Below are 23618 nucleotides of genomic sequence, written 5' to 3' on the forward strand. Positions count from 1 at the left end.
CCCCAGAGGTGGGTCCAGCTCAAGCAAAGGTCAGAGGTCACAGGGCCGAGGGGCCACAGCTTCCCTGGGAAGCACAGGAAGTGGGGCAGTGGGGTGCTGCCTTGGGGGGGGGGTGAAGGGCTAAGGGGAGGAGCCACAGTGGACACTGCAGCCCTGCCCATGGTGACCGCCCCAAGTGACTCCTTGGGGGCCCTTGTCTGACATGCCGTCTTTTTCCTTCTTTTCCAGAGCCTTCCAGGACCCTGGGCTACAACCTGACCCCCTCTCCTCCCAAGTCCCTCATGCCATCTGACAGGGGCAGCAGCTCCTGGGGGTCCACAGATCTGCAGTTTCGGGGGCGTCACCTCAGAGCCCTGGGTAGTCTGGGGCCTGGCCTGGGTCAGGGGCTGGCTGCAGTGACTGCTCTGAGAGCCCTAGAGGTGGCCTCAGGCCCCAGCCCTCGAGCCGAAGGCTGTCCAGGCCCAAAGCCAGCACCAGATCCAGCAGGCAGACCCCCAGCCTCCAGTGCATGCCGCACCTGAACCTCATCGCCCCAGCCCAGCCCCACCCCTAGTGTACACCACTACCCACTGCCAGGCTGGCCCGGGCGGTAGGCAAGGGCCCCAGGGCGATCGTGGGAGCCCCCGTGTGAACTCTGGCCTCACAGAAGCCAGAGGACCTGGGCGGGTGTGTTGGGGGGTGGGAATTGAGCCTGGTACAGGAGAGGACCCTCTTGGTAGAGGGAAGTTAGGAGTTGGGACCACCAAGGGTGGGAAGAGGGAAAGCCCAGAAGAGGATGGTCCAACTCACCACCGCTGGCCCAGCTGCCCACCTCTTCCGTGTGGCCTGGCCTCCCCTGGAGGAGCAGGCCTGGAAGAGAGCAGACTGGGCCCAGGCCGAGGTGGCTGTAGCTGGGCCCTGGCCATCCCCTGGCCAGCCCTCCAGCCGCCCCAGGGCTCTGAGCCACCCTTGGGTTGCCGTGGTCCCGAGCAGAGGCTTTTGCCCTAGGCCAACCAGGGTGCGACCACGCCTCCCATCCCTGGTGGACTTGTGGGGTTCCCCGCGCGGGGATGGGGTGGCCAGCTCCCTCCTCTTGGGGCCGGATACCCGGAAACCAAGCGAATCATTTTCGACTCCCAGGTGTACAGAAATGCGGTTTACTTGGTAGGCGGCGTTGGTTCAATAAACTATGCAGCTGGCACCGCCTGTCTCCGGCGTTTTCTCCCCGCCCCGCCCCGCAGCCACCGTCGTGGAGACGCGGGAGCACAGGCGCCGCTGCCGCCGCCCCGCCCGGCCCTACACCGGCCAGCGCGAGTCCGCGGTGATGGGCGGGCAGCTGAGGAAGCGGAAGCCGAACCTGCTCTCGGCCGTGCTCTGCACCGACAGCGCCACCATCGGACAGCCGCGGTCCACGCTCTTCCGGCCCACCTGGGGGGGCGGAGCCTGAGTGGCCGCAGGGCGGGGCCGGGGCGGGGCGGGGGCTGCCCGGACGCCCGCGCCAGCACTCACCCGGACCTTGTGTTCCTTCCTAGCCTGGCAGTCCTCGAGGCCCAGCGCGGCCTCTGCGCGGGACAGTGAGGGTGTGGGGTCGGCCGGCCGCCCCCTTCTCGCTGTCCGCCCCTCCCTCCACGTCCCTCCCTGCTGCGCACTCACCGGGGACGGGGATGGGGCTGGAGGGCAGGAGCTCTGGGTGGGTCTCGGCGGCGCCCTCGGGCCGCCCTGGCACCTCTCGCTGGCGGAGGAGCTTTCTGGTGCTCAGGCGGGGCAACTGAACCCGCGTCCTGGGGGGAAGGGCGGTGAGGGGGCTCGTGAGAGACAGAGCCTGTCCGCGGGAAGGGGTGGTTCCGGAGGGGACGGGGCCAGGGGAGGTGGAGGACCTGAGGGGTGTCCTGAATAGCTGGCGGGTGGTCCTGGCAAGGGCGGGCCCTGGGGAGGTGGGGGACAGTCCTAGCAGGGGGTCTGGGGTCTTTGTCGAGTCTGGGCCTGGGGAGAAGGTACGGACTGGGGGACCCGAGGTTCTCACCCCGGCCTCCGGCGCCCGGCCCGGGCCTCCTGCACCCGACCCTTGCGCGGGGGTCGAGGCAGGGGCTGCCGCTCCGCGAGGTCGGCACCGGGCCGGGCCTCTGAGAGCGGGAAACGGTCGATGGACAAGTCGGTGTTGTCGGCGAAGATCCTGCACACGGGGGTCACGCAGTGAGCGGCCTGGTGCTCGCTGAGGACCTGCGGGGCCGTGGGGGACACGGTGGTCACCTCCACCCCGCAAAGCCCGCCCTTCCCACCACCCCCGCTGGGACCCGCACTGACCTCGCCTTGGGGGTTCAGGAGGAGGGTCACGCAGCCCCGGCTGGAGTGGAAGTGGACGGGCTCCTGGCCCAAGGAGAAGGGTGGCTGCCGCTTGGTGCTGCTGGGCGCCTCGCCCCACACCTGGGGACGGCGTCGGCGGCCAGTGAGGGGTGAGGGGCCGGCGGCGGGGGGGCCGGGGCGGGGCCGCGAGGGGCGCGGGGAGCAGGGCGCACCGTGATGTGTTGCCTTGGCTCCAGCAGCGTGCTGGGCGGGAAGCGGTACATGCACACGGGGAAGTCGCGCACCAGCTGCTGCAGCACGAAGCCACCCAGGTCGGCCGTCTCCTCCAGCGACTGGTTGAGGATGCGCACGAACCCCCGGCGGTGGCTCACCGCCATGATCTTCAGGCAGGAGCCCGTGGGGCTGGGGCGGGAGCGCGGGCAGGGGAGCTGTGCCGAGACGTTCGGGCCCCTCCCACCGTGGTCCCGCTAGGAGACCTGCTCCCGCCCTTGCGCTCGGAGCTGCCTCCCGTCCTCACCTTGGACAGCGCCCGTAATGCCGGGGGTGGGGATCCGCACGGGACTCAGGCTCCTGGCCATTCTTGCCCTGCCTGTCCGAGTGGGTTTTCCGGAGATCCAGGGAGAGGCGGCCTGTCCAGGAGGGGAACCCCAATATGGAGGGTCCACTGGGGACATCTCCGGTGAGGCCAGACCTGGCCCACTGCGCCCTGAGGCTCCACGTGGGAGAGGAGCAGCAATGAGGTGAGGGTCGGATCGCAGAAAGGGGAGACGGCTGGACCCAGGAGGCTGCGCGAAGCAGAGGAGCGCCTGGCAGTACTTGCTGGGGCGTGGGGGGATGTGGATTCAGGCCAGAGCGCAAAGGCGGTGGCAGCCGTCCTCCAAGACCACCTTAACCCCTAGGGATGTGGCTGGAAAGGCCCCAACTGCCTCAAACTGGGCTACTGTGAAAGCCCAGAGGGTGGGGGACACCCTTTAGGACTTTGGGCAGAGATCACAGTCCCGCGGGGGTGGGAGGGGGAGAAACCAGGGGAGCCCCGCCCACTCCACCTTCCCATGTTGCTCGACTGTCCCCGCAGAGGCTCTGTGCCCCCTTCTGCTCAGCAATGTGGCCTGGCGCCTGGAGAGGGTCCTCTGTCACTTTCTGCACATGGTAACGTGCAGCCAGCAGGCAGCTGCTGGACTCAGAGTCGGCACCCCCGGAGCTGCTGGTGCCCACCAGGGGCAGGGAGCTCCACTCGACGCTCTTGAGACGATGCTCACTCTGCCGGCAGTACAGCTCTGAGTTCCACTGGTCAGGCTGTGTGGCTGGTGGGAGCTCCGGGAGCGGCGGGGCCCAGGGGTGCCTGCAGGCCAAGATCAGCTCGCTGCCCGTGGCTTCAGCTCGTGGACCCCAGCCCTGCCCCCATCCAGCCTCCATAAGGAGGGCAGGGCACACCAAGTTGTGGCCCCAGCCCCTAGGATCCAGCCTGGGCAAAGGGCTCATGGCTGGACAGATATGGCCCCAGAGCCCTTTCCCTTCTAAGTGACCTGTCCAGGGACACTAAGGGGTGGAACTTGGAGTTTGGTCCATACCAACCAAGGCAAGCCCTCCCCTCCCCTCCCCCCTAGGGAGTCCCCACCCAGTGCAGTTACTGTTGATCTGAGCTGGACTCGAGGTTGGTGAAGAGGTTGGGGTACCGGTGGGCGACGCTGTTCCAGTCCACACTCTCCAGCCGGAAACCCTGGCCAGGGAGCAAGAAGCACATGACCTGACCCTCCCGCAGGACTGCAGAGCCAAGAACACACCTGGAGGGCCTCGCTTACCTCCTCAGCAGTGGGGGGCCGATCGTTCTCAGAGAGGTCACTGGGGTCCATCAGGGTCTCTGCCGTCACCACCTGCACAAGGGGCAGCAGGCTGGGGGGAAGCGCTCCCCTCTGCCCAAGGTCACTCTCCCCTCTGACCTCCCCAGTGCCTGAGGCACACACTTGCTAAGTACCAGGTGTCAGGGACTACAGGGCTTGTAGCTCCTCCCTGCCCCAGGCCTCGGTCCTGGTTCCAGAGGCAGCCTGAGGGGGGCAGGCCTCCCAGGCAGCCCAGGGACCCGCGGCGGAAGCGCCAGTCTCAAGGGGACATGCTAGCTGTCGGAGGGAAGACCGAGGAGGGCGGACTTGGGGGGCGGGGGTGCCCAGAGGCCCGACTCACCTCCACACTGCCCGTGGAAGACCGCAGCATGCGGCCCACCCAGGAGGAGCGGGCCAGCTGCAGGAGGCAGGACTTCTGCAAGGCCTGCAACTCTGCCTCCAGCTGCCGCAGCGTGTTTCTGGTCTGCAGCAGCCGCTCCTCCAGGTGTGCCTTCTCCTGTTCAGGGAGGGCGGGGCCTTCTGCAGACCCTGCCGGCCAAGGCCAACCCCTGCCTGCCCCCTCCGCCCCCCGTCCGCACCCCACTCCCTGATCCCACCTGCCCCTCACCAGCTGGGCCTGTCCCTTCTGCTCTTCCAACTCCAGAGTCAGCTTTTGGACCTGGTTTTGCAAGAGCTTCCGGCTGCACGAGCTCCTGGGGGAAAGGGCAATCTCAGCAGCCCCCACCTCTGGGTCGGCAGCCAAGGAGAGAAGGAGGGGCTCCTCTTCACTGTCATTAGGGGCCTGAGGGCACAGAGTGCAACTGGGCCAGGCCAGGTCAGGCCCTGAAGAGGTCTGGGCTGGAGGTGGCGTCCAGGTTGGGTTCAGCACCCACAGACATGTTCGGGATTAGGGTCTGGGTGGCTTTACAGTATATTAACTTCTTCAGGGCTGGGGTGGGGGATCAGGACCAGGTAAGGACAGGGGCTAGAGGCGAAGATCAGGGCCAGGGTCAGGGCTGCGATCTTGGCAGTGGACTTTGGAGTCAGACATGAACTCGGAGTTAGGGTCAGCACGGGGACTGGGCAGGCGGGGGACCAGCAGTATATGCTGCTGACCTCTCAGCTGGAAGCCCAGCCACTTCCTGCAGGATACGGCAGTGTCGGGCCTCCCGGTGGTTCTCGATCGCCCACCGCAGGGCCTGGATCTCCAGTTCTCGCTGCCTCCACAGCAGCCGCAGAGTGCGGGGGTCCAGAGACTCCGGGGCAGACCTGAAAGGCCAGCGCTCCTTCCACTTGATCAGGCCCTGCTCTCTGGCTGGCCTGGCCCAAGCGGCTGACCTCCCCCCTCCCCTCCTTACTGCGGGTTGACAGAGGAGACCATCCTGGTGGAGCTGGGCTTGGTGTCCTGAGGGCATGCGGGAGCCCCACGGTCAGGAGAGGCGCTGGCTGGGGGCCCCACGTGGCCGCTGACCAGTTCTCGGTCCACCAGGGATGGGAAAGCCTTTTCCTCGGCATCTTCAGCCTCCTGACAAGACTCAGGGTCCATTCTTGATGTTGAGGGAGCTCAGAGGAAGGATGGTAGGGCTGCCCTGGGTCCCGTGTGTGGGCACCCCTGCAGGGCTCTCCTTACATGGCCAGCGCACGTGCGTGTGTATGGCAGCCCCGAGATGGTACCGCTGGCTCACAGGGCGTCACTCTCCAAGAAGGTGTGTGTGTGTGTGTGTGTGTGTGTGTGTGTGTGTGTGTGTGTGTGTGTGTGTGTGTGTGTGTGTGTGTGTGTCTGCCCCACAGGACAGCACACTGCCAGTCACGTGGGTGTCCACACCTGCGTGTTTCTCACCAGGCCAGGGCAGCAGGTCACCCCCACCCCTGGCACCATATCACTTGGGTGTTCACACATTCCTTGTCATCTCCCCCCAGTCACCCTTGCCCTCCAGGAGCTGTAATCCTGCCCCCCAGCCTAGTGCAAGTGTCCCCAAAGGTGCTAGTCCTTTGCCGGTGATGTCCCTGTCCCCCTCAGACCCAGGGCCCTCCCGCCAACACTCACCTGAGGCCTGAAATCCAAGCAGGCCTGGGGAGAGAAAGGCTCTACAGTGTTGCCATGGATACCAGCACCCAGAAGGGGAGGGGCCGTTTGTTACCAGGAGTCTCCAGGGAGACCCCAGACCAGGGCCCTGAGTGGACCCTGGGCCCCCTCCTTGTCCAGCCTGAAGGAGAAGCTGTGAGAGGCTGAGCTACAGCCCAGCTAACCTCCGCAGGCCCAGAGGACACAGAGTGACCAGTAGGGTCTGCCATGGTCCCCAGCGCAGCCCAACACCTCCAACCGACCCTGGGGCAGGTTCCCACCGTCCCTCCCCAGCCTGACCATGGTGATCAGTGGGTATTGGTGGCATTGCTGCCCTGTGAGTGTGTCCACAGGCCAGCAGGACAGCCTTCGTGAGAATGTGGCCCTCACTGGGGCCTGAGCTGACCGGGGAGGAGGGAGAGGCAGGTGAGAGCTCGGAGAACCTGGCGGAGGGGCTTGCTGAGCTCTAACCAGCAGTGGAACCCCTCCTGAGTTCCTCCTACGGCCTCTGTGCCCATAGCGGCTGGTGCCCATTTACCTGACCGAGAGAGAAGCCTCCCCTTCCCCTTCCCCCATCCACCTCCACCACTGAGCAACTGCAGGGAGGCCTGGGGACACTTATATAACGATGACAATGGTCCCCTCACCCGCGCCTCTGGACAAAAGTGAGGCCCCAGACCTGGCCCATTAGACTCACGCCCTCCAGTATTTGCCCCACTCCCACCCCACCTTCATTCCTTCACCATTCATTCATTCAGACTTTCAGCTTTTGCTCTTGGTAGGGCTTGTGGTGGGAGGGAGGACACCACCCCCCACCCCACCCCCGCCCGTGGCCGTCTGATTGGGCGAGTACAGCCTCTGGATGCCCTTGCCGCTGGGCCACACAGATAGCATTGAGGCTACGAGGGGCCCTGGCTGCTGCGCTGGCTTGGGGTCTCCTGGCAGGAGAGCAGGACTGGCCTGGTGCAGGAGCGTGTCCACAGCTTGGGCAGGCATTGGGCCCCACTGAGGGCAGGAAAGGGTGAGGGGAAGGAACCTCAAAGAGTCCAGGGCCTTTGTCCCAGGCAACCTCTGGGCGGCCCCCTCACCCACCAGGATTGTCAGCCCGGCAGCAGCCAGAGAGGTGCAGCGGGCAACCAGCTCCACTGCCTCCCGCTAAGAGCCCCCGACCCCTGTGCGTTCCGACGCGGGCCCATCAGGCCGGGGGAGGGGCAGTTCTGGCTCCGCGGCTCCGCTAGGCGCAGGCCGGGCTCGTGGGGTCCCAGGCCGGCGCCCCCTCCCTAGGCAGGAGGCTCCTCAGACTGGGCGGCTTCTGCGGAACTCAATCGTGGAGCGCGGCCAGGCACCTGCCCCACGCGCCGCCTGCCACCGCGGTCTGGGACGCGCTTCCGTGTTGCTTTCGGGCTTGGGGCGTGCGTGGACCCGGGCTCTGTCCGCCCCGCTGCTCCCCGGAGCCCCGCCCACACCTGGGCGCCGCCGGGGGCGGGACGGACGGGGAGCCAATGGGGAGGGCCAGGGGCGAGGCTCAGAGTAGGTGGCTAATGGGCGTCGGCATGGGGCGGGCAGTGCGCGCCGCGGAGCCAATGGAAGTGTGTGGGGCGGGGCTCTCCGGCCGTGGGCCAATGGGGTGGCGGGCCGGGGCGCTCCCGCGGCGCTGTAGGCGGCAGGTTGCGGCGGCGCCCGGCGCCTGGCAGCAGCCAGTTCGCGTCCGGATTCCGGAGGCAGGCGAGCGTCCAGGTGAGCTGCGCCGGGTCCCGGAACTTCCAGAGCGCAGGGAGCGGCCCCGGACGGCGATTCCGACGGAGGGGCGCAAGCCAGGCCGGCGTGGGGGCCGCGCCGCACCTGCACCCGCCCCGGGCGGGGACAGCGGCCTCGCGGCGATCGCGGGGACGGGCGGGAGTGGGGAGGGGCCGCCCGTGCCGGGTGCGGTGGGTCTGGAGGGCCGAGGTCTGCGGGCGGACGCCCCGCGGGAGGGGCTGTACCCTCCGAGCCAGGTGGCTGGGTCTGGTTAATGATTTGCCTTGTTCCGGGAGTGGGGCGGGGCGAGAGCAGGCTGGGAAGTGGGGAAGCCTCCGAGCGCTGCGGGAGGGCACACTGGTTCCCCCTTTGGGGGGCACTGGTCTTTGCTACCCCACCCCCAGGAATGCGCGGCCTGCAGGTGGGGCTGGGCAGCAGACGCTGAGGGGCAGCAGTCCTGAGCCAGTTCAGGGGGTGAGGGGCAGGCCTCAAGGAGGAAGAGCGGGGCCAGGCTGTGTTGGGGCCAGGCAGAGCCTGACCCTGTGGCCTTCACCCTCCCTGCAGGACAGGGATGCTCTCAGGGCTGGCGGCCATGGAGCTGAAGGTGTGGGTGGATGGCATCCAGCGTGTGGTCTGTGGGGTTTCAGAGCAGACCACCTGTCAGGAAGTGGTCATCGCACTGGCCCAAGCGATAGGTGAGTCCCCTGAAGCACGGATGGGCCCAGCAGGTGCACCTGGGGTGCCCCGAGGAGGGTGGGGCTGCTGCTGATCCCTCTTGCCTGCCCCCAACTGCACAAGCCAGGTGGACAGACGGTAAGGGATGTGGACTGACTGACCCCTCCCCCCTACTCCAGGCCAGACAGGCCGCTTCGTGCTTGTGCAGCGTCTCAGAGAGAAGGAACGGCAGCTGCTACCCCAGGAGTGTCCCGTGGGTGCGCAGGCGACCTGTGGACAGTTTGCCAGCGATGTCCAGTTTGTCCTGAGGCGGACAGGACCCAGCCTCGCTGGGAGGCCCTCCTCAGACAGCTGCCCTCCCCCTGAGCGCTGCCCAATCCGAGCTAGCCTTCCCCCAAAGCCTCGACCAGCACTGGACCGTGAGCCCTGCAAAGCGCTGGCCTTCAGCCTGGGGTTCCCTGGGCTGGCCCCCGACCCTGTACCCCCCGAGCCTGTGGGTCCCGTAGCACCAATGCCGGGCTGCTGCGCAGACCTGCAGGGCTTGGAGCGAAGGGTGCGCAGGAACGCAGCGGAGCTGGGCCAGGAGGCCTTCTGGGAGCAGGAGCTGCGGCGGGAGCAGGCCCGGGAGCACGAGGGGCAGGCCCGCCTGCAGGCGCTGAGCGCGGCCACGGCTGAGCATGCCGCTCGGCTGCAGGCCCTGGACGCCCAGACCCGCGCCCTGGAGGCCGAGTTACTTATGGCCGCAGAGGCCCCTGGGCCCCCCTCACCCACAGCGTCTGTCGCAGAACGCCTGCGCCAGGACCTGGCCGCCCAGGAGCGGCAGAGTGTGGAGGTGCAGGGCAGCCTTGCCCTGGTGGGCAGGGCTCTGGAGGCTGCTGAGCACGCCCTGCAGGTGAGCCCGCTGGACCCCGCACCCCTGCCAGTTCCTCCATCGCAGGGTGGATTTGGGTGTTGGTCTCAGGATCAGACGAGGGAGAGCATGAGGCCGTGCGGCTCCATGGCCGTGCGCCTCTGAGGGTCCCGTGTGCCTCTGAGGGTCCCGTGTGCCCTAGGCCCAGGCCCAGGAGCTGGAGGAGCTGAACCGGGAGCTGCGTCAGTGTAACCTGCAGCAGTTCATCCGGCAGACGGGGGCTGCACTGTCCCCGTCCCCACGGCCGGACGGGGCTCCCCCTGGCACGCAGGTCAGAGCGGTTCTGGAGGGTGGCCAGGTTGGCGGGAGGCCCAGCCCAGCTCCATGCTGACCCGCTCTTCCCACAGGATCTTCTGCCTCCGTCCAGAGAAGAGCCCCTGCTGGGAGCCCCCCCGAGTCCAGCCCTCGTGTCCAGCCTGAGCCCAGAGAGTATGTCTGTCTCCCCCACTCTGGGTGGGATGAGGTCCTTCTGTGGCCCCCGCAGCCCTCTCAGCCCATGTCTTCCCCACAGTCACCCCCATGAGGCAGAACTCCTGGAGGTAGCAGCTCTCGCCCCAGAGTGGACGTCCAGTGCCAGCCCAGCCCTGGGCTCTGATGACATGAGCAAGGGCAGCCAAGGCCAGCCCAGCCTGGATGACAGAAGGCGAGCTCGGGGTCACAGAGGACTCCTTCCACCATGCAGTGGGAAGCCCTGGTACCCTGGGTCTGAGATGGGACTCCTTGGAGCCCTAGGGTTTCTGCTGCAGTGGGCAGGGGAAGGCTGAGGACTCTTGCTCTAGTCCTTGTCAAATCTGCGCAGACCCCTGGAGAAGCACGGGGCATGGCCAGCCCAGAAATCACTAGGCCCCAAAGGCCACAGCTCCTTGCTGGGGAAGAGAGGTGCACGGACCACCCTGTGTTCAGCCTGTAGGTATGCGCTTGCGTGTGGGAGGCATCCTTCCCCACGTCCGTGTGTGTGCAGGTGCGTGCACACACGTGTGTGTGCTGCCTTCCTACCCCGACACTAAAACCTCAATAAACTGCCCCACGTGGCTTAAGTGTGTCCCAAGGCTGCAATGGGCTGGGTCTGTGGGGTCCCTGCGTAGTCCCCTGAGCTGCCTGGGGCTGGCAGCAGCCAAAGATCCTGAGATGGGGGTTTCCCAGGGACCAGTCATCAGTTGGTCTAAAGCCGGAGCTCCCAGGGGCTCACATTTCAGGCTGCTGTGTCCACCCACCCCCTGGGGGGGTGGCCCTTCCCTGTTGCTGTGCGGGGGGGCGGCGGCGGCGGCGGCGGCGGCGGCGGCGGCGGCGGCGGCGGCGGCGGCGGCGGCGGCGGCGGCGGCGGCGGCGGCGGCGGCGGCGGCGGCGGCGGGCGCCTGAAGCAGCCTCAGCACTGACCTGGGTCGCTGCCCGCTCTGGGGTGGCTCCTGGATATGAGGACTCAAGGACACGCCAGACCCGTCCATCAGGTTTCCTGAGTCTCAGAGCTTGTGGGGACTCCTGGGTCTGCGAGGCCCAGGGAGCTTTGCTGGCCCCTGGAGGGTGTGCCTCCCACCTCCACTCCCCAGGTGGGCATGAAGCCTCAGCTGCATGCCTGCAGCCTTGAAATTGGGGCAGGGCGAGGTCCAAATCACAGCCCTGGTCCTGGGCTGGGCCACAGGCTCCCAGCTCAGAGAGCTGTGGCTGGGATGGGAGAGCTCTGCCGGTCAGAACCTGGGGGGCTCTGAGGCTTGGGTGCAGCCACGTGTATTGAGGAACAGGGGACGGGACAGCCTAGATCACAGGGGTCTTCGTGCTTAGTTTGGGGGCGGGCAACTTTGGGATGGACTCAGCCTTCTTCTGGGGTGGCCCCTGAGCCGGGCCTGGCATTCCCCACTTCCTTTGGGGCCGACAGTAGGGGACGTGAAGTCCTGAGTGCAAGGAACAAGGAAACCACCAAGCGCACAGCTTATGGGAGTAACCAGGAGCCGGTACTTCCTGCCTGAGCTGCAGCAGGGATGGGAGTGGCTGCACGGGCCTGGTGGCAAAAGGGATCTGGCCCTGGCTTCCTCTGTGGAGCCCCCAGCACATCCCCTCACCTGTCCACACGCCTGCCTGACCTGTGACTCCAGATAGGGCCAAGCACAGGCCACACAGGGTGCAGCCTGGAGTGCACGGGCCAGTAAGGCCTTGCCCTGGGTGGGAGGACTGGGGACTGTCTGAGGGGCCTGCTCCCTTCACCTGTAGCCCCCACCTGTGCTCCAGAGGATTGGATGGGCCGCTGGGCACCAGCCCTGAGCCTTAGCACGGCGTCATCTCCCAAGCTGAGCACGTAGGCCAGCAGAGGGCAAGGCCAGGTGCTATCCAGGGACCACCCTACACACACAGGGGAAAGGGGAGGACCAGCCCATGCCCTTCCTAGTGTCGTGGGCTTCCCCACTCCCCAAAGGGCGGCAGACACAGAACTGGGCGTACTTAAGCCCCCTGGTCTCCGTGTCTGTTTTCAGGGAACACCCGTTCCTTCTGAAGTCACTGGCAGGGACCTGCCCCTGGCCTGAGGCTGCCTCTGAGGATGCTGACAGCCCTCTTCTCCAGCTCAGAGAGGGTCCTCAGGCAGAACCTTCCTCTGAGGCTGTTCCAGGTGAACAAAATTCCACACCCCCCGAAAGTTGCCAGAAGTGCTTCAGATCACTAAGCAAATCCTTGAGTTGCTGAAAAGTTTACTTTTGAGTTTTAAACTGTACTTTGAAAACAATGATGTGAAATGTGCTGAGGTGAGGAAAGGCCCAGCTCCCATCAAACCAGTGGATGGCAGGGCAGGACCCTGCCTGCTGTGAGTACCGGGCAGCTATCCTCACTGTCGCTCCGCAGGGCCAGACTGGGTTGGGGGGAAGGCACTGGTGCCCCGACTGGCCTCAGAGTTCCTGCTTGCCCCCCGCCCCGCACAGCAGGGCCCTCCAGGGCTGGCTGAGAACACCAGGGTTCACAGACGGCTGCCCAGAGTAAGTCATCACCCAGTGGCAGCAAATCAGCTCTGCTGGTTCTCAGCCCCAAAGCCACCAACAGCCTCCCTGCCACCTGCAGAACCTGGCCCTGCCAAGCCTGCTGGGTGTGACACTCAGCACACCACATCGACCATCAGTTAGGACAGGGTCCCTCCAAAGGGGAGTCCGAGTCCACACAAGGCCCCGACTAAGCCTACCTCCCCCCAGGCTGCCCCAGCCATCAGCCCCCACCACCTGGGAGAGGGGACAGAGCCTGCTGCTGGCCTCCTGGCGTCTGCAGGCCCAGAGGCTGCTCTGGGCCGGCTCCACAACCATAGGATTTTCACGGTGAACTCAAGAATCCCTAACAGGAAAGCGGGCCTCCAGGAGCCCCCGCCCCTGGGAGGGTGTGTCAGGGGTGCCACAAAAGGGTCTTCAGAGCCCCGCCTCCCTTAGCGGTCTCGCTGAAGTGGCAGAGTGCACAGAAAAGTCAAATCTGTCACCACTGTCCTCAAGGAAGTCCTCAGAGGTAGCCCTCAAGAGGCTGGTTCTGGAGGTCCTTGTTCCAACGTCCAAGGCTCGAACCCCGGCACCCGTGCCTGCCCAGGACTGCCTTAAGCTTGGCGACATCGGGAAGGCCGTCCCAGGAACCCTGCACATCCTGACACCCTGAGACACACAAGGAAAAGAGAGTTCCCTCCAAGAGGGCATCTGGTCCAACCTGAGCCTCCTCGTGCGGAGGACAGCGAAGTTCCCTGAATGCCCCCCGTTTTCCCTCAGCCCACTGCTGGTCGCAGAAAAGCACACCCAGTCCACGGGGCGCCTTTGCCCACCACCCGCCTTGGCGCGCGCCCTCTGACCCGATGTGTCCGTCCCCTGCCCTGCAGGGTCACAGAGGGGACGGGGCGGTCGCGCAGCCCAGAGACAGATCAGCCGCTGTCACACGCACAGTGGGTCCGGAGCAGCGCAGTGTGCGGTGGGCAGTGGCTGCCCTGCGCCTGGAGGGACCGCCGTGCGGGCGGAAGGGTCGTCCCGAGCCCCCGACCCTTCCCTCCCCTCCAACTTGGCTGTCCGATCCCGCTGCCCTTGCCCGGTCCGAGCTCCCGCCCGCCGGCCTGGGACCCCTCGCGCGTCACCTGCGACCCCGGCACGGGGCCGTCGCCGGCTTTCTGCCCAACTTCGGCGGCGGCCGCGGCCCCCTCGCGCCCCCGCCGGCTCCGCACTCCGCGCCCGGCCCGTATGCAAATGTACAGGTCCCGCAGCCAATGGCCGGCCGAGCCGGGCCCGCCCTGCCGCGCCGCAGCCACTGTGTGAGAGCCGGGGACGGGACGCCACGCCCACCGTCGCGCGGCGCCTCGCGGGCGCGGCCGGCGCGTTCCTCTCCGCACGTCGGCCTCTGGGCGGGGCCGCCACCTGCCGGGCGGGGCCAGCGGGCGCCGCGTCGCCGCCTGGCGCCCGGGGCAGCTCCCCCGCCGGCCGGTGCGGTTGGTACGACCCGAGGCGCTACCCACGCCGGCCCCGGCGGTGGAACAGCCCGGGCGCTTCAGCACCCCCGGCCCGCGCGAGCCGGGCCCCTCCCCGGGAAGGCCGGGCTCCGGCACACGTAAGCCGGCCCGTGCCCTCGCGACCACCTACTGGCTGCGCCTCCTGCACCCACTCCGGGGCGGCCTGGCTGGCGTTGAGGGGGCTCCGCTTCTGCCTGGTTTGACCCGCGACACCCGCGGGCCGGCCCTGGGGACTCCTGGTCACTCCTGTCCGGAGGGGCCACGGCACGGAGCGCAGGGCCCTCGGCAGCTTGCCCCCGTCCTCTGACCTGTCCTGTCCGGGCATTGAAAATTGTAGAAACCAAGGGAACGGAGCGTTTCAGACCTGGAGTCATCCATTTCTGGTGTAGCCCCAAGGTGGCAGCCAGGGGAGTCGTGGCCCTGGCCCCTTCTCTTCACACTCCCCTCGCAGCCTCCCTGAGGCAGAATCATGGGTCATCCGGACCCCTAATCAGGCAGAGAGGTGCCCGAGCCCCTCCTGTTCTCCACCATCCAGTCTGGAGAGTTAGGGTTAGGGTTAAGGTCCTCTTAAGACCTTTGTGTCCCCTCCAAAGTAAGCAAGAACTCTCCCGTTTGCCCACCTCCCTCAAGTCAACCAGAGTCTCTGGCACCTGCCTCAGAGCCTGGCCCTCCCTGGAGGACCCCATTCTCCCTGCTCCAGGCAGCTACAAAGGGCCCCTCTGCCCCCGACTTGGCCCAGGGACAGTACCTCCCCAGCATCAGCCACCCTGGCTGCTCTCCTGCAGCCCTCCTGCCCCCCAGCTCACTACCCCACTCTTGTCCTCCCCGGAGCCCACCAGTTGCCACAAAACCAGTGTGGGCCCCTCCTGCACCCTTCCCACCATCTTGGTCATTTCATTTCTTCCTTCAAAAGTGTTGCCCAGGTGGCCGAGTGTGGGCCTCCAGGGAGACATCTGACCCTGCCTGGGACCTTGGGAGCATGAAGCCTGAGTATAGAAGTTCAAGTGCAGGGTGTTGGGTGTGGCCCCCTGTGGGCAGGGCCTGCACCTTCAGGACTGGGCGTGATTGGGGCGGGCAGACAGGCAGAGGTTTGGAGGGGAGAAGTCTGGGATTCGGGGACAGGGACAGGCCAGAAATCAGGGTGACTCCCAGTTCCTGCCTTGCCCTGCTGGAACGACCTCCAGCAGTGCCCCCTCAGTCCTGCTGGTTCCAAATGCACCCTTTATCACCCTCTGAAGTGTACTGAATGGTGGTACCTCAAAAAGTTATGTTATATCCAAATGCCTAGACCCTGTGAATGTTACCTTACTTGGAAAAAGGGTCTTTGCAGCTTGATGAGGTCATCCTGGATTATCTGAGTGGGTCCTAAATCCAAAGACAAGTGTGCTTTTAAGAAAGGTACAGGCACACAGGGAGGAAGGCCATAAGAAGACCGAGGCAGAGATTGGGGTGATGCTGCCATAAGCCACGGAAGACTGAAGGACCAAAAACCAGAAGCGGAAACAAAGGATTCCCTCTACAGATTTCAGAGAAAGCACAGCTGTCAACCTAGATTTTGGACTTCTGGCCTCCTGGACTGTGAGAGAAGAAATTTGTGGTTTTAAGCCCCCCAGTCTGTGGTCATTTGTTGTGGCTGCCCTAGGACACTGATACACCTGCCTTCCTAAGTTAGGGATCACAGCCCTGCCTGTTTCCTTTCCCCGGCTCTGGCCCTGTGTGTTTGTGCAGGACTGATGGCAGGGGACGGGGCTGACCTGGGCTGGACAGAACCAAGGGAGCTCCCTGTCCAGCTCCACCCTCCTGTGCACACGAGGAGAGGAGCATGCATCCTGTGTCTGGGCCTGCCTGGGCCTGCGAGGGGCAGGAGTAGGGTGTGCCAGCATGCACCAGGGCCCAGTGAGGGCTGCAAGGTACAGGTTTTTCTCTCTCTCTCTCTTTTTTTATTTATTTGTTTTTGGCTGCGTTGGGTCTTCGTTGCTGCGTGCGTGCTTTCTCTAGTTGTGGCGAGTGGGGGTTACTCTTCGTTGCGGTGTGCGGTCTTCTCATTGCGGTGGCTTCTCTTGTTGCGGAGCATGGCCTCTAGGCGTGCAGGCTTCAGTAGTTGTGGCACGCGGGCTCAGTAGTTGTGGTGCATGGACTTAGTTGCTCCGCGGCATGTGGGATCTTCCCAGACCAGGGCTTGAACCCGTGTCCCCTGCATTGGCAGGCGGATTCCTAACCACTGCGCCACCAGGGAAGCCCTGCATGTGTTTATTATGACAATCTTCCAGCAGGCCCCAAGAGCAGCTGCAGATGAGGGTAGGAGGGGCTGATCCCGCTCCAAGGGGGCTCCAAGCTGCTTGTCCAATTCCTTCCCAGGAGCTTTAGTGGCGTGCTCCCACCCACCCAGATTTGGGATCCTCTGCTGGGCGGTGTCCTCATATCTAGTGGTCTTTGGCAGGTAGGCATGTGTGTGCAGAAGGGCCGACACTGGCTGAGACCAAGCTGAGAGGGAGGGGAAGGTGTCTGGTGCAGGGTGTTTAGCATGCTGGACCCCACCCATCCAGCCCTCCACATCACTATTTTATAGCCAACGAGGCACAGAGGGATTGAGAAACTCTTCCGAGGTCACAAGATCCATACTTACGCTGAGAGCTAAAGTGTCCGGATTTGGGTACCTGGCCTGGGTGACACCCAAGAGGTACTATGCTGTGCCAGCGCCACACACACACACACACACACACACACACACACACACGCCCACAGAGAAGATTCCCTCCAGAGTCCCTCACCTCTCTGGCACCATCCATTCTTCCTTTCTGCAAAGTCCTTTCCGGATCCTGTAAACACGCGGGTTATTTCTCCCCTCGTAAAAAGAAAAAACAAAACAACCTTGTCTCGGTGGCCTTCTTCCCAGCTGCCTCCACTTTTGTTTCCCGCTTGGTGCTCGCCGGCCGTCACTCAGCTCGCCTTCTCGTTAAACCGCCTCCAGCTGCCCCGCCCCCCAGCGCTGCTATCCTCCGGGTCACCGGTGACTCCCACCTCGCTCCACACAGGCGTCCTCCTGGATGCGCCTTCTTCCCCTGGCTTCCAGGAACCCTTCCTGGTTTCCCCTTTTACCTGGCATCTCACATCCAACTCCTCAACAACCGCGCCCCCCTCGCTTCTGTCTTCATAATCTACCAGGAGCGGATCGCTTCCCGCACCTGCGCTGCCCCACCCCAGCCGGCACCACGGGGGTCCCTGAAGGGGGGTTGGCCAAAGAGGCCTCCCCACTGGTCCCCCGGGCCCGCCCCCGCTGCTCCATTCTGTTCACCCGCTCCCGCCCGGGGGATCCTATCAGCCAGCGCCTGTCACCCTGCTCAGGACCCTCCCGTGCCGCTCCCCGCCCGGGCCCACTTCGCGGGCCTCCCTTCTGTGGTCCCGGCAGCTTCTCCGAGCTCTCCCCACGGCTGCTCCCTCCGCTATCACGTCTCACCCGCTAACTACCACTGGCCAGTCCTCCTGCCTCCGGAGCCCCGGACTCTGCCCTTTTTATCAGAGCACGAATCAGCTTCTCACACACCACGCGGCGCAGTGATTCGCAACGTTCATTGTTTATTGTGTCTGGACAAGATGGGACACGGGACTGGGGAATCGTCCTCGCTGTGCTCAGCGCCTGGCGGAGCCCGAGCAGAGGGTCCATCAGTGTTTGGTCGGAGTGAACGGACGGCACAAAGCTGCTCGTCCCTGGAGCGCCACCAGGCCGTCCCGGCACGGCTCTCCGCAGCTCACGCTTGACATCTGAGGGATGGGAGGGGGGTGGCGGGAGGGCGGGGCGGGGGCGCCGCGTGGAGCCGGACCCGGGTTGGGGGCGGGGCCATCGCACGGGGCGGGACCCTGGCTGGGGGCGGGACCCTAGGTGTGCCAGGCTTCCGCTCCCATTCGCCCTGGGCGACGGGCGGAGGGTCGGACTGTGCCAGCTTCCCGACGGAGGGGCAGTCCCATAACAGCCCAAAGGCAGGAACTTAGAAACCTCAAGTTCTTCCAAGCAGCTTGTCTCTTTGGACTGTGATAACGCATTAAACAGTGTTTCCAAAGCCTCGAGATCCCCAAGCTCAGGGAGCGGCTCTCTCTTCCACCTCAGGCCTTTCTTCCCCTCCCTGGTCCCAGTGGTTTCCGCCAAGGGCGGGGTGGAAGGACCCCGGAAGCCGGCTCCATGCACTTCCGGGTCGAGGAGCGCGCGGCGGCGGCGGCGGCGGCGGCGGCGGCTGTGGCGGCGGCGGCGGCGGCGGCGGCGGCGGCGGCGGCTGTGGCGGCGGCGTTCGGGCCTAGTCGTGGTTCTCGTTTGGGCGGCGGCTGCGGCAGTGGCGGCGAGCGCCCGGTAGCGGCCGGCGGGGCGCGAGGTTCCGGGTACGTGCTGGGCCGCAGCTTCCCGGGTGTCTGTTGCGCCCCGGCCGGAGGGCCGCCCCGGGCGCCTCGCGCTTTGTCTGCGGCCTGCCCAGCGGTGCGAGGCCTGCGCCGCACTGGCCCCGGGCTGGCGGGCGGCGGTGACCGCCTGCGGGCGCGGGAGGCCTCGCGCAGAGGCTGGGAGGCCCCGGGCTTGCAGGCGGGTTTCCGGGGGGGCGCCTTCCTAGAGCGAAGTGTGACCGTTTGCTAACTCGTTTCCAGCTCCTGGTCGTCTTTGCTTTCATTGGCTTCGCCAGTGTTTCGACAGGCCTGTTTGGTTGACGGGATGGTTTCCCGTTCTTTAACTCACGTAGTCGTCACAGCAGTCTCTCGGGACTAGGTATTGGCCTTCCTGTTTTACATACATAGAATGGAGCCCGGAGAGGTTAAGTAACTTGCCAACGTCACACAGCTCCTGAGTGCGGAGCCAGGGCACTGTGTTAACCCTAGCCCTGATTCCTGGCCCATGTTTTTTTTTTTAATAACAAGGATTGTTTTACATTTTTGTCAACTTTGGCTTTTATATACTTATCTTGTTTCTGCAGCAGCAGCAAGATGGTAGTCAGCCTGTGAGCCACATTTTGGCCAGTGGTCACTTGGACAGAACCTGAGGCTGAAGTGAGGTTTGACTTGGGACATAGCACACCTTCCCTCTCCCTGGACCACTCAGTATTTTTTCTTAGGAGAAGAATGTTGTGTCAGAATGACAACAGCTGGTTCCTTTTTTTGCGCTAGGCTGGTGGCAAGGCCGTGACAGGGCCAGCCTGGCTTTGGTTCTCTTAGCAGCCTCCCAGCATGGACTCTTGGTATCTGTCTCAACCCTGCCAAGACCTTGCTGGGCCCTAGCTTTTTGACTTCCGTTGCAGTTTACAGTTTCGAGGTCTTGTATCCTTTGTGGCAGACGATGAATGAAAGTTGAGAGTTGGCCCCGTATGAGACGTTGGACCGGGCAGGCTTGCTCAGGGCCTGGTGATGGGCAGTCAGGTTCTGGTCCTGGCATAGCTGCCGGTGACCATACCGGAAGGTCTTTTGGTTCCTTAGTGATGGTTGGGATTGCAGGTGCTTTGAGTCCCTGAATTTGAAAAGAGAGGGAAATACTCTTTCTGGTTTAAATTTTTCCCCAGGTTCCCTTAAATCTGAAGGCTCGGCAGGAGCACCACGGTGCTGCGGGCGCTGCCGAAGGCGGCCAGCAGCCGGGGGGCTGTGGGCTTTCCCGCAGAAAGGGCTTCCTGGCCATTGGTCTGGGACAGATGAACAGAGGTGGGGATGGTGGATCTGAGCAGGCGTGTCTGAGCTGGGGCTGCTGGTGGGGCCAGTAGGTGCTAAGCCAGGGTCCCACTCGCACAGTGTTCTGAGTGCAGGGTTCCTTACAGAGGAAGGGGGGGCCCGGGGCTTGCTAACGGTGGTCTCTTCCTTCGTGGTCGCACAGCACTTGCCCTGGAAAGCACCTTCAGAGGCTAGCCGGCTCTTTTCCCTGGGCGCTGCCAGAAGTTACTGTGTACGATGATGCAGGAAGGGAGGGCTGTCGGGAGGCCTGGAGGTTCTCCTCGCAGCTGTGATGGAGAAGCACAGGGCTCTCGGGACTGATCCCCACAGGTGCAGGGACACGGGGAGTCAGTCATCCTGATTCCGGAGTTGGTGTCTCAGGCAAGCCAGACCCCATCGTGGCCGCACTGACCTCCTACAGCTCTCTGAGCCAGGCCCTGCCACTGCCCCTGGCAGGCAGGCCTAGGTCTCAGTCACCAAGGGAGAGGCCAGGGGTTATTTGTTTGTGCTTTTGACCTTTTGCGTGTGAACTGTCCCTGGCTGTGCTCTGTCGTCTCTTTGGGGGGTTACATTTTCTGATTTTTTTCCTCGGTAGGTTCCTGGGTGTGAGTATTTACCTCCTTCATAGGCTGTGCTTCTCCAGGGCAGGACCCGTGCTGCACACAGTAGGGGCAGGGTAAGTATGAGAGCAGGTGTCCCAGAATGACAGCTATAGCCAGAGGATAATAGGTCTTCTTACCTGCAATGGGCTGCAGCCATCATGCTCAGGGGAAAGGTGGACGGACAGTGGCACCATGGTCTGTGCGTCTCCAGCAGAAGACATGGTCAGGACGTGGGTACAGGACAGGGAAGGTCCCTGCTGTGTTGCTGACTCACCAAGAAGTGGGGTGCAGACCCTTAAGTTGAGTAGGACTGTTGCTGATTTTCTTAACCTTGGCATGTTAGGTAGAAGAAAGGTGGTGGCTTTCAGGGGTTAAAAATTTCAGTTGCCTGTTTGCAGTAGAAGCATCATGTGGCAGTTTCATGACATTAACATGCCCTCACTATTTTAGAAAGCATCGTCCCAGAATCGGGCTTTGTATGGGAAGTGAGGCGTTCTGGGGTCTGAACCTGGCCTCAGCCCCATCAGGGGATCATTCTTTGGGAGCATCTGTACAATGGTGGTAGTGACAGCCCGTTCCCTTGTTTCTGTGATGCATGTGTCATACACAGTGTGTGGCCCACAGCCCACGGGAGAGAAGCCTGCATGTAGGATCCAGGAATGAGAGCCTTTCCTGGCTTCTGGGCACGCTGCTGTCAGCCTAACCCCCTGCGCCTGGTTCTTGCTTTGTGCCTCTGCCTTCCGGTCTTTCCTGTGACCCCTTTCCTTTGACCATGTAGACTGGACTTGGTTGGAAGCACACTGTGCCACCTGGATGGGGGCAGTGTTTCCTCACTGTGTGTCATTGAGGTGTTTCCTCTCGGGGTCACTTGGGAAGTGAGTAGCACTGATGGGAAAGGAGCCCTTATTTGGAGACCAAAGTCAGAGGCCCTGGTGTGGGAGGGTAATTGTGTCCCACTATGTCTGTGAGGTCATTGGTCTAGATCTTCTGTGTTATCCTGGCAGTGGCCTTGCAGAGTAGGCACGACAGGCATCCCCACTTGGAGATCAGGAGCCCAAGAGCAGGTGGACTTGGCAGCCAAGAGGCAGAACCTGACCTCTGCTCCTTGTGGCCCCGTGCTGCCCCCGGGCAGTCAGGTGACTTGGCGGTGCCCTGTGGATGCACTGGGGCGAGGTCAGAGGAACGTCAGCTGGTACCTTGGCCTCCCAGCTATAGTCAGGTGCGTGGAGCCTGGGCTGGCCAGCCAGGGCTGAGAGGGAGGTGCCAGGGGAGTGCAGGGAGAGGGCCCTGCTTGGCACCGGGGCCTTCTGGTGACCATCCCCCATTGAAAGCGCTGCTTTGCCTCAGCTTGTGATAAGCCATTTCCTTCAAGCCTGGCCTCGTGGTACCTGGGGAGTGTTGAGGTGTGGTAGGTGCCTGACTGAACAAGAAGGTGGCCAGTCTGAGGCTCAGTTAGGTTCGTTATAAATTGGGATCTGACTTTGAACGTGGCTCTGTAGATAGGAGCCAGTCTCTTTTGTGTGTATGCACAGTTTTGAGCGTATTATATATCTCCTGTGCTACGGGTGGACACGTGTCACCAGGACGTGACGTGTAGAGAGTGACTATTGCTCTCGGCAGGGAGCTTTACGTAACGTTTGGGACAGCGGGAAATTACTTGACCCTGGTTTCTTTCAGAGCTGAACTCCAATGTCCAGCAATGGATGACGACAGCCTGGACGAGCTTGTGGACCGAAGCCCGGGGCCCGATGGCCACCCGAGACTCCGTCCTGCCGCCCTGACCAGCGATGCTGGTGAGCCGCCCTCCCGCCGCTCCACACGGAGCTGGGGAGCAAGTGTTCATGCTTTGCTTTTCAAGTGCACAAGCGGCACATTGTTTGGTGTTTATTTTTAATGCAATCAATACAGATGTAAATTGAGCAAAAGATGCTGCTTTTCCCTCCCCACGTCCCCATGCGGCCCCACCCCCCCATCCCTGGGGGCAGCGCTGGGCGCCCTGTGGGCAGGTGTCCTCTGAACACCTCTGTGCATCTTCCAACCTGCCTCAGCCATGACGCTGCCCCCCGGGCCTGTGTTTACCTGTCCATCTAGAAGACAGCAGTGATGCCCACAGTGGGGGCTCTGAGGACGACACGTGCACTGAGCACAGTGATGGCGACGACGAGGAGGGGCACCTGGAAGACGGATCTGGTGAGAACGCTGACGTTCGAGCGGCCCCGCGTGTCCCCTCTCTCGTGACAGGGATTGCTGTTATAAAACAGCCTTGTTGAAGTTGCTGTCTTAACCGCGCTGGCCACCTGGGGCTGTGAACACTGGGGGTGAAACTCCCTAGCACAGCAGTCTGGCAGTCCCCTGCAGTGGGGCTCGTCTTCAGCTGGGAAGCTGGCTCGCATTGATGTAGTTGGGCTGATGGCACAGTGGGTAGGTGTCTTCCTTGGTGGCGGCAGGAGGTTAAAATGCCTGAGAACAGGGAGCAGTGCGAAGGGCGTTGCCAGGGAGAACGCAGGACTGGACCTGCGGGCAGAGCAGGCCCCCAGCCCCTGCTGCAGGGCAGGGGTAGCATGAGCCGAGGTTTGCCGGGACCTAGGACCACCTGACCAGGGAGCCACCTGACCCCAGGGACCACCTGGGCAGGATGGCGGTGCCTCCTGTGGCTCCTTCTCTCGCTGTTGATGGAACCCCTGAGAGAACTGGCAGATGCACGGAATGACTTTATTAAGAAATTCCCAGGATGTTTACATCACTTGACGTTTGTGCCTCTGAACTCCTGCACGGGGAGATAGTGCCGCCTGAGGACCTCACGGCACCTCCTTCCCTGGCCTTCCCGGGCATCCTGGCTGGTACGTGTCCTGTGGGGTCCCCAGGCTGGACTGCCTTGTCCCAGCCCCTCAGAGGGAGGTGCGCTCAGCCCCCTCCCCATGTGGCACCGGGCTTTGGAAGCTTGACTTACGGCTCTTTTCCTTCTGACAACAGCCGTCCACTCAGGACGTGTGTGGTCCTGAAGCATCTGCCTAGTCTTTTTATCACAGTCCTTGGACTCCTGTGTTTATGAACATTAGAATGTTTCAGAAAGGTAACCCCTCACGTGTGGGACAGTGCTTGTGAAGGAAGAGCACTGACACAGCACATCAGTGTGAGTTTGCTACTGCGCGTGTGTTGGTGACATATTCTTCCAGAGTTAGATTTTGACTTCTGTGCAGGCACGTGAAGTTCTGTGCTGAGTTTGCAGGTCACGTTGTGGCTCTTCGCTTGTTTCTGCAGATGGGCTTGGGGCTTGGGCACAGGCATGTGGCCTTGACCAGGCTGGAGGCAGAGGACATCAGGTCTTTGTCACTTCATCCCTCGAGCAGAGGTTTGAGGCTCTACTGGAGGCCAGAGGACGGGGGCTGCAGGCTGGAGGGCAGGC

At 63.6% G+C, this 23618-nt stretch overlaps 4 protein-coding genes and 1 long non-coding RNA gene across 38 annotated transcripts in view; 3 read left to right on the plus strand and 2 right to left on the minus strand.

Moving 5' to 3' along the window:
• Positions 1-1180, plus strand: part of LRRC56 (leucine rich repeat containing 56) — an 18089-nt gene extending 16909 nt beyond the window's left edge. For 7 of the 8 annotated variants that reach the window (XM_033402663.2, XM_004278156.3, XM_033402666.2 and 4 more), the window contains one exon: positions 229-1180. In XM_033402663.2, the coding sequence (XP_033258554.1) occupies positions 229-521 (293 nt within the window). In that variant the 3' untranslated portion in view covers positions 522-1180. The remainder of the gene's footprint in view (positions 1-228) is intronic. The other variant, XM_033402668.2, reaches the window with a different exon arrangement.
• LMNTD2 (lamin tail domain containing 2) lies at positions 1137-6915 on the minus strand. Of its 4 annotated transcripts, none has more exons than XM_033402657.2 (12): positions 5220-6915; positions 4732-4816; positions 4465-4620; positions 4086-4157; positions 3915-4003; positions 3330-3625; positions 2801-2912; positions 2496-2685; positions 2284-2403; positions 2003-2152; positions 1633-1760; positions 1137-1407 (listed from the first exon to the last, which is right to left on the minus strand). In XM_033402657.2, exons 1-12 carry the CDS (start codon positions 5516-5518, stop codon positions 1167-1169), a joined length of 1938 nt encoding a protein of 645 aa, XP_033258548.1. In that variant the 5' UTR covers positions 5519-6915; the 3' UTR covers positions 1137-1166. The 4 variants fall into 4 exon arrangements, with proteins under 4 accessions (XP_033258548.1, XP_033258552.1, XP_033258547.1 ...); XM_033402656.2 differs by having other exon boundaries at positions 1138-1541; positions 2003-2199; positions 5220-6912; XM_033402662.2 differs by having other exon boundaries at positions 1372-1541; positions 5220-6913.
• A 788-nt stretch (positions 6916-7703) lies between these two features.
• RASSF7 (Ras association domain family member 7) lies at positions 7704-10532 on the plus strand. 2 transcript variants are annotated; one of them, XM_012536095.3, is made up of 6 exons: positions 7704-7905; positions 8470-8600; positions 8760-9472; positions 9633-9761; positions 9838-9919; positions 10002-10532. In XM_012536095.3, the coding sequence occupies exons 2-6, from the start codon at positions 8477-8479 to the stop codon at positions 10031-10033; spliced, it is 1080 nt and encodes a 359-aa protein (XP_012391549.1). In that variant the 5' UTR covers positions 7704-7905; positions 8470-8476; the 3' UTR covers positions 10034-10532. The 2 variants fall into 2 exon arrangements, with proteins under 2 accessions (XP_012391549.1, XP_033258560.1); XM_033402669.2 differs by lacking the exon at positions 7704-7905 and having other exon boundaries at positions 7918-8600.
• A 4827-nt stretch (positions 10533-15359) lies between these two features.
• On the minus strand, positions 15360-17769 carry LOC125965199 (uncharacterized). 2 transcript variants are annotated; one of them, XR_007478807.1, is made up of 2 exons: positions 16709-17769; positions 15360-16131 (listed from the first exon to the last, which is right to left on the minus strand). It is a non-coding gene; the product is annotated as an uncharacterized LOC125965199 (long non-coding RNA). The 2 variants fall into 2 exon arrangements; XR_007478808.1 differs by having other exon boundaries at positions 15360-16421.
• Positions 17770-17966: 197 nt separating this feature from the next.
• Positions 17967-23618, plus strand: part of PHRF1 (PHD and ring finger domains 1) — a 28195-nt gene continuing 22543 nt past the window's right edge. For 16 of the 22 annotated variants that reach the window (XR_007478800.1, XR_007478799.1, XM_033402632.2 and 13 more), the window contains exons 1-4: positions 17967-18308; positions 20206-20286; positions 21890-22005; positions 22304-22402. Coding sequence is in view for 20 of the 22 variants with exons in the window: in XM_033402632.2 (XP_033258523.2) it covers positions 18115-18308; positions 20206-20286; positions 21890-22005; positions 22304-22402 (490 nt within the window). In the remaining 2 variants the exon portion in view is untranslated. Of the gene's footprint in view, positions 18309-20205; positions 20287-20321; positions 21432-21889; positions 22006-22303; positions 22403-22425; positions 23053-23618 lie in introns of those variants that run through there. The other 6 variants (XM_033402635.2, XM_049713546.1, XM_049713551.1 and 3 more) reach the window with 5 other exon arrangements.

Source organism: Orcinus orca, chromosome 8 (genome assembly GCF_937001465.1).
Source record: "Orcinus orca chromosome 8, mOrcOrc1.1, whole genome shotgun sequence".
Lineage (NCBI taxonomy): Eukaryota > Metazoa > Chordata > Mammalia > Artiodactyla > Delphinidae > Orcinus > Orcinus orca.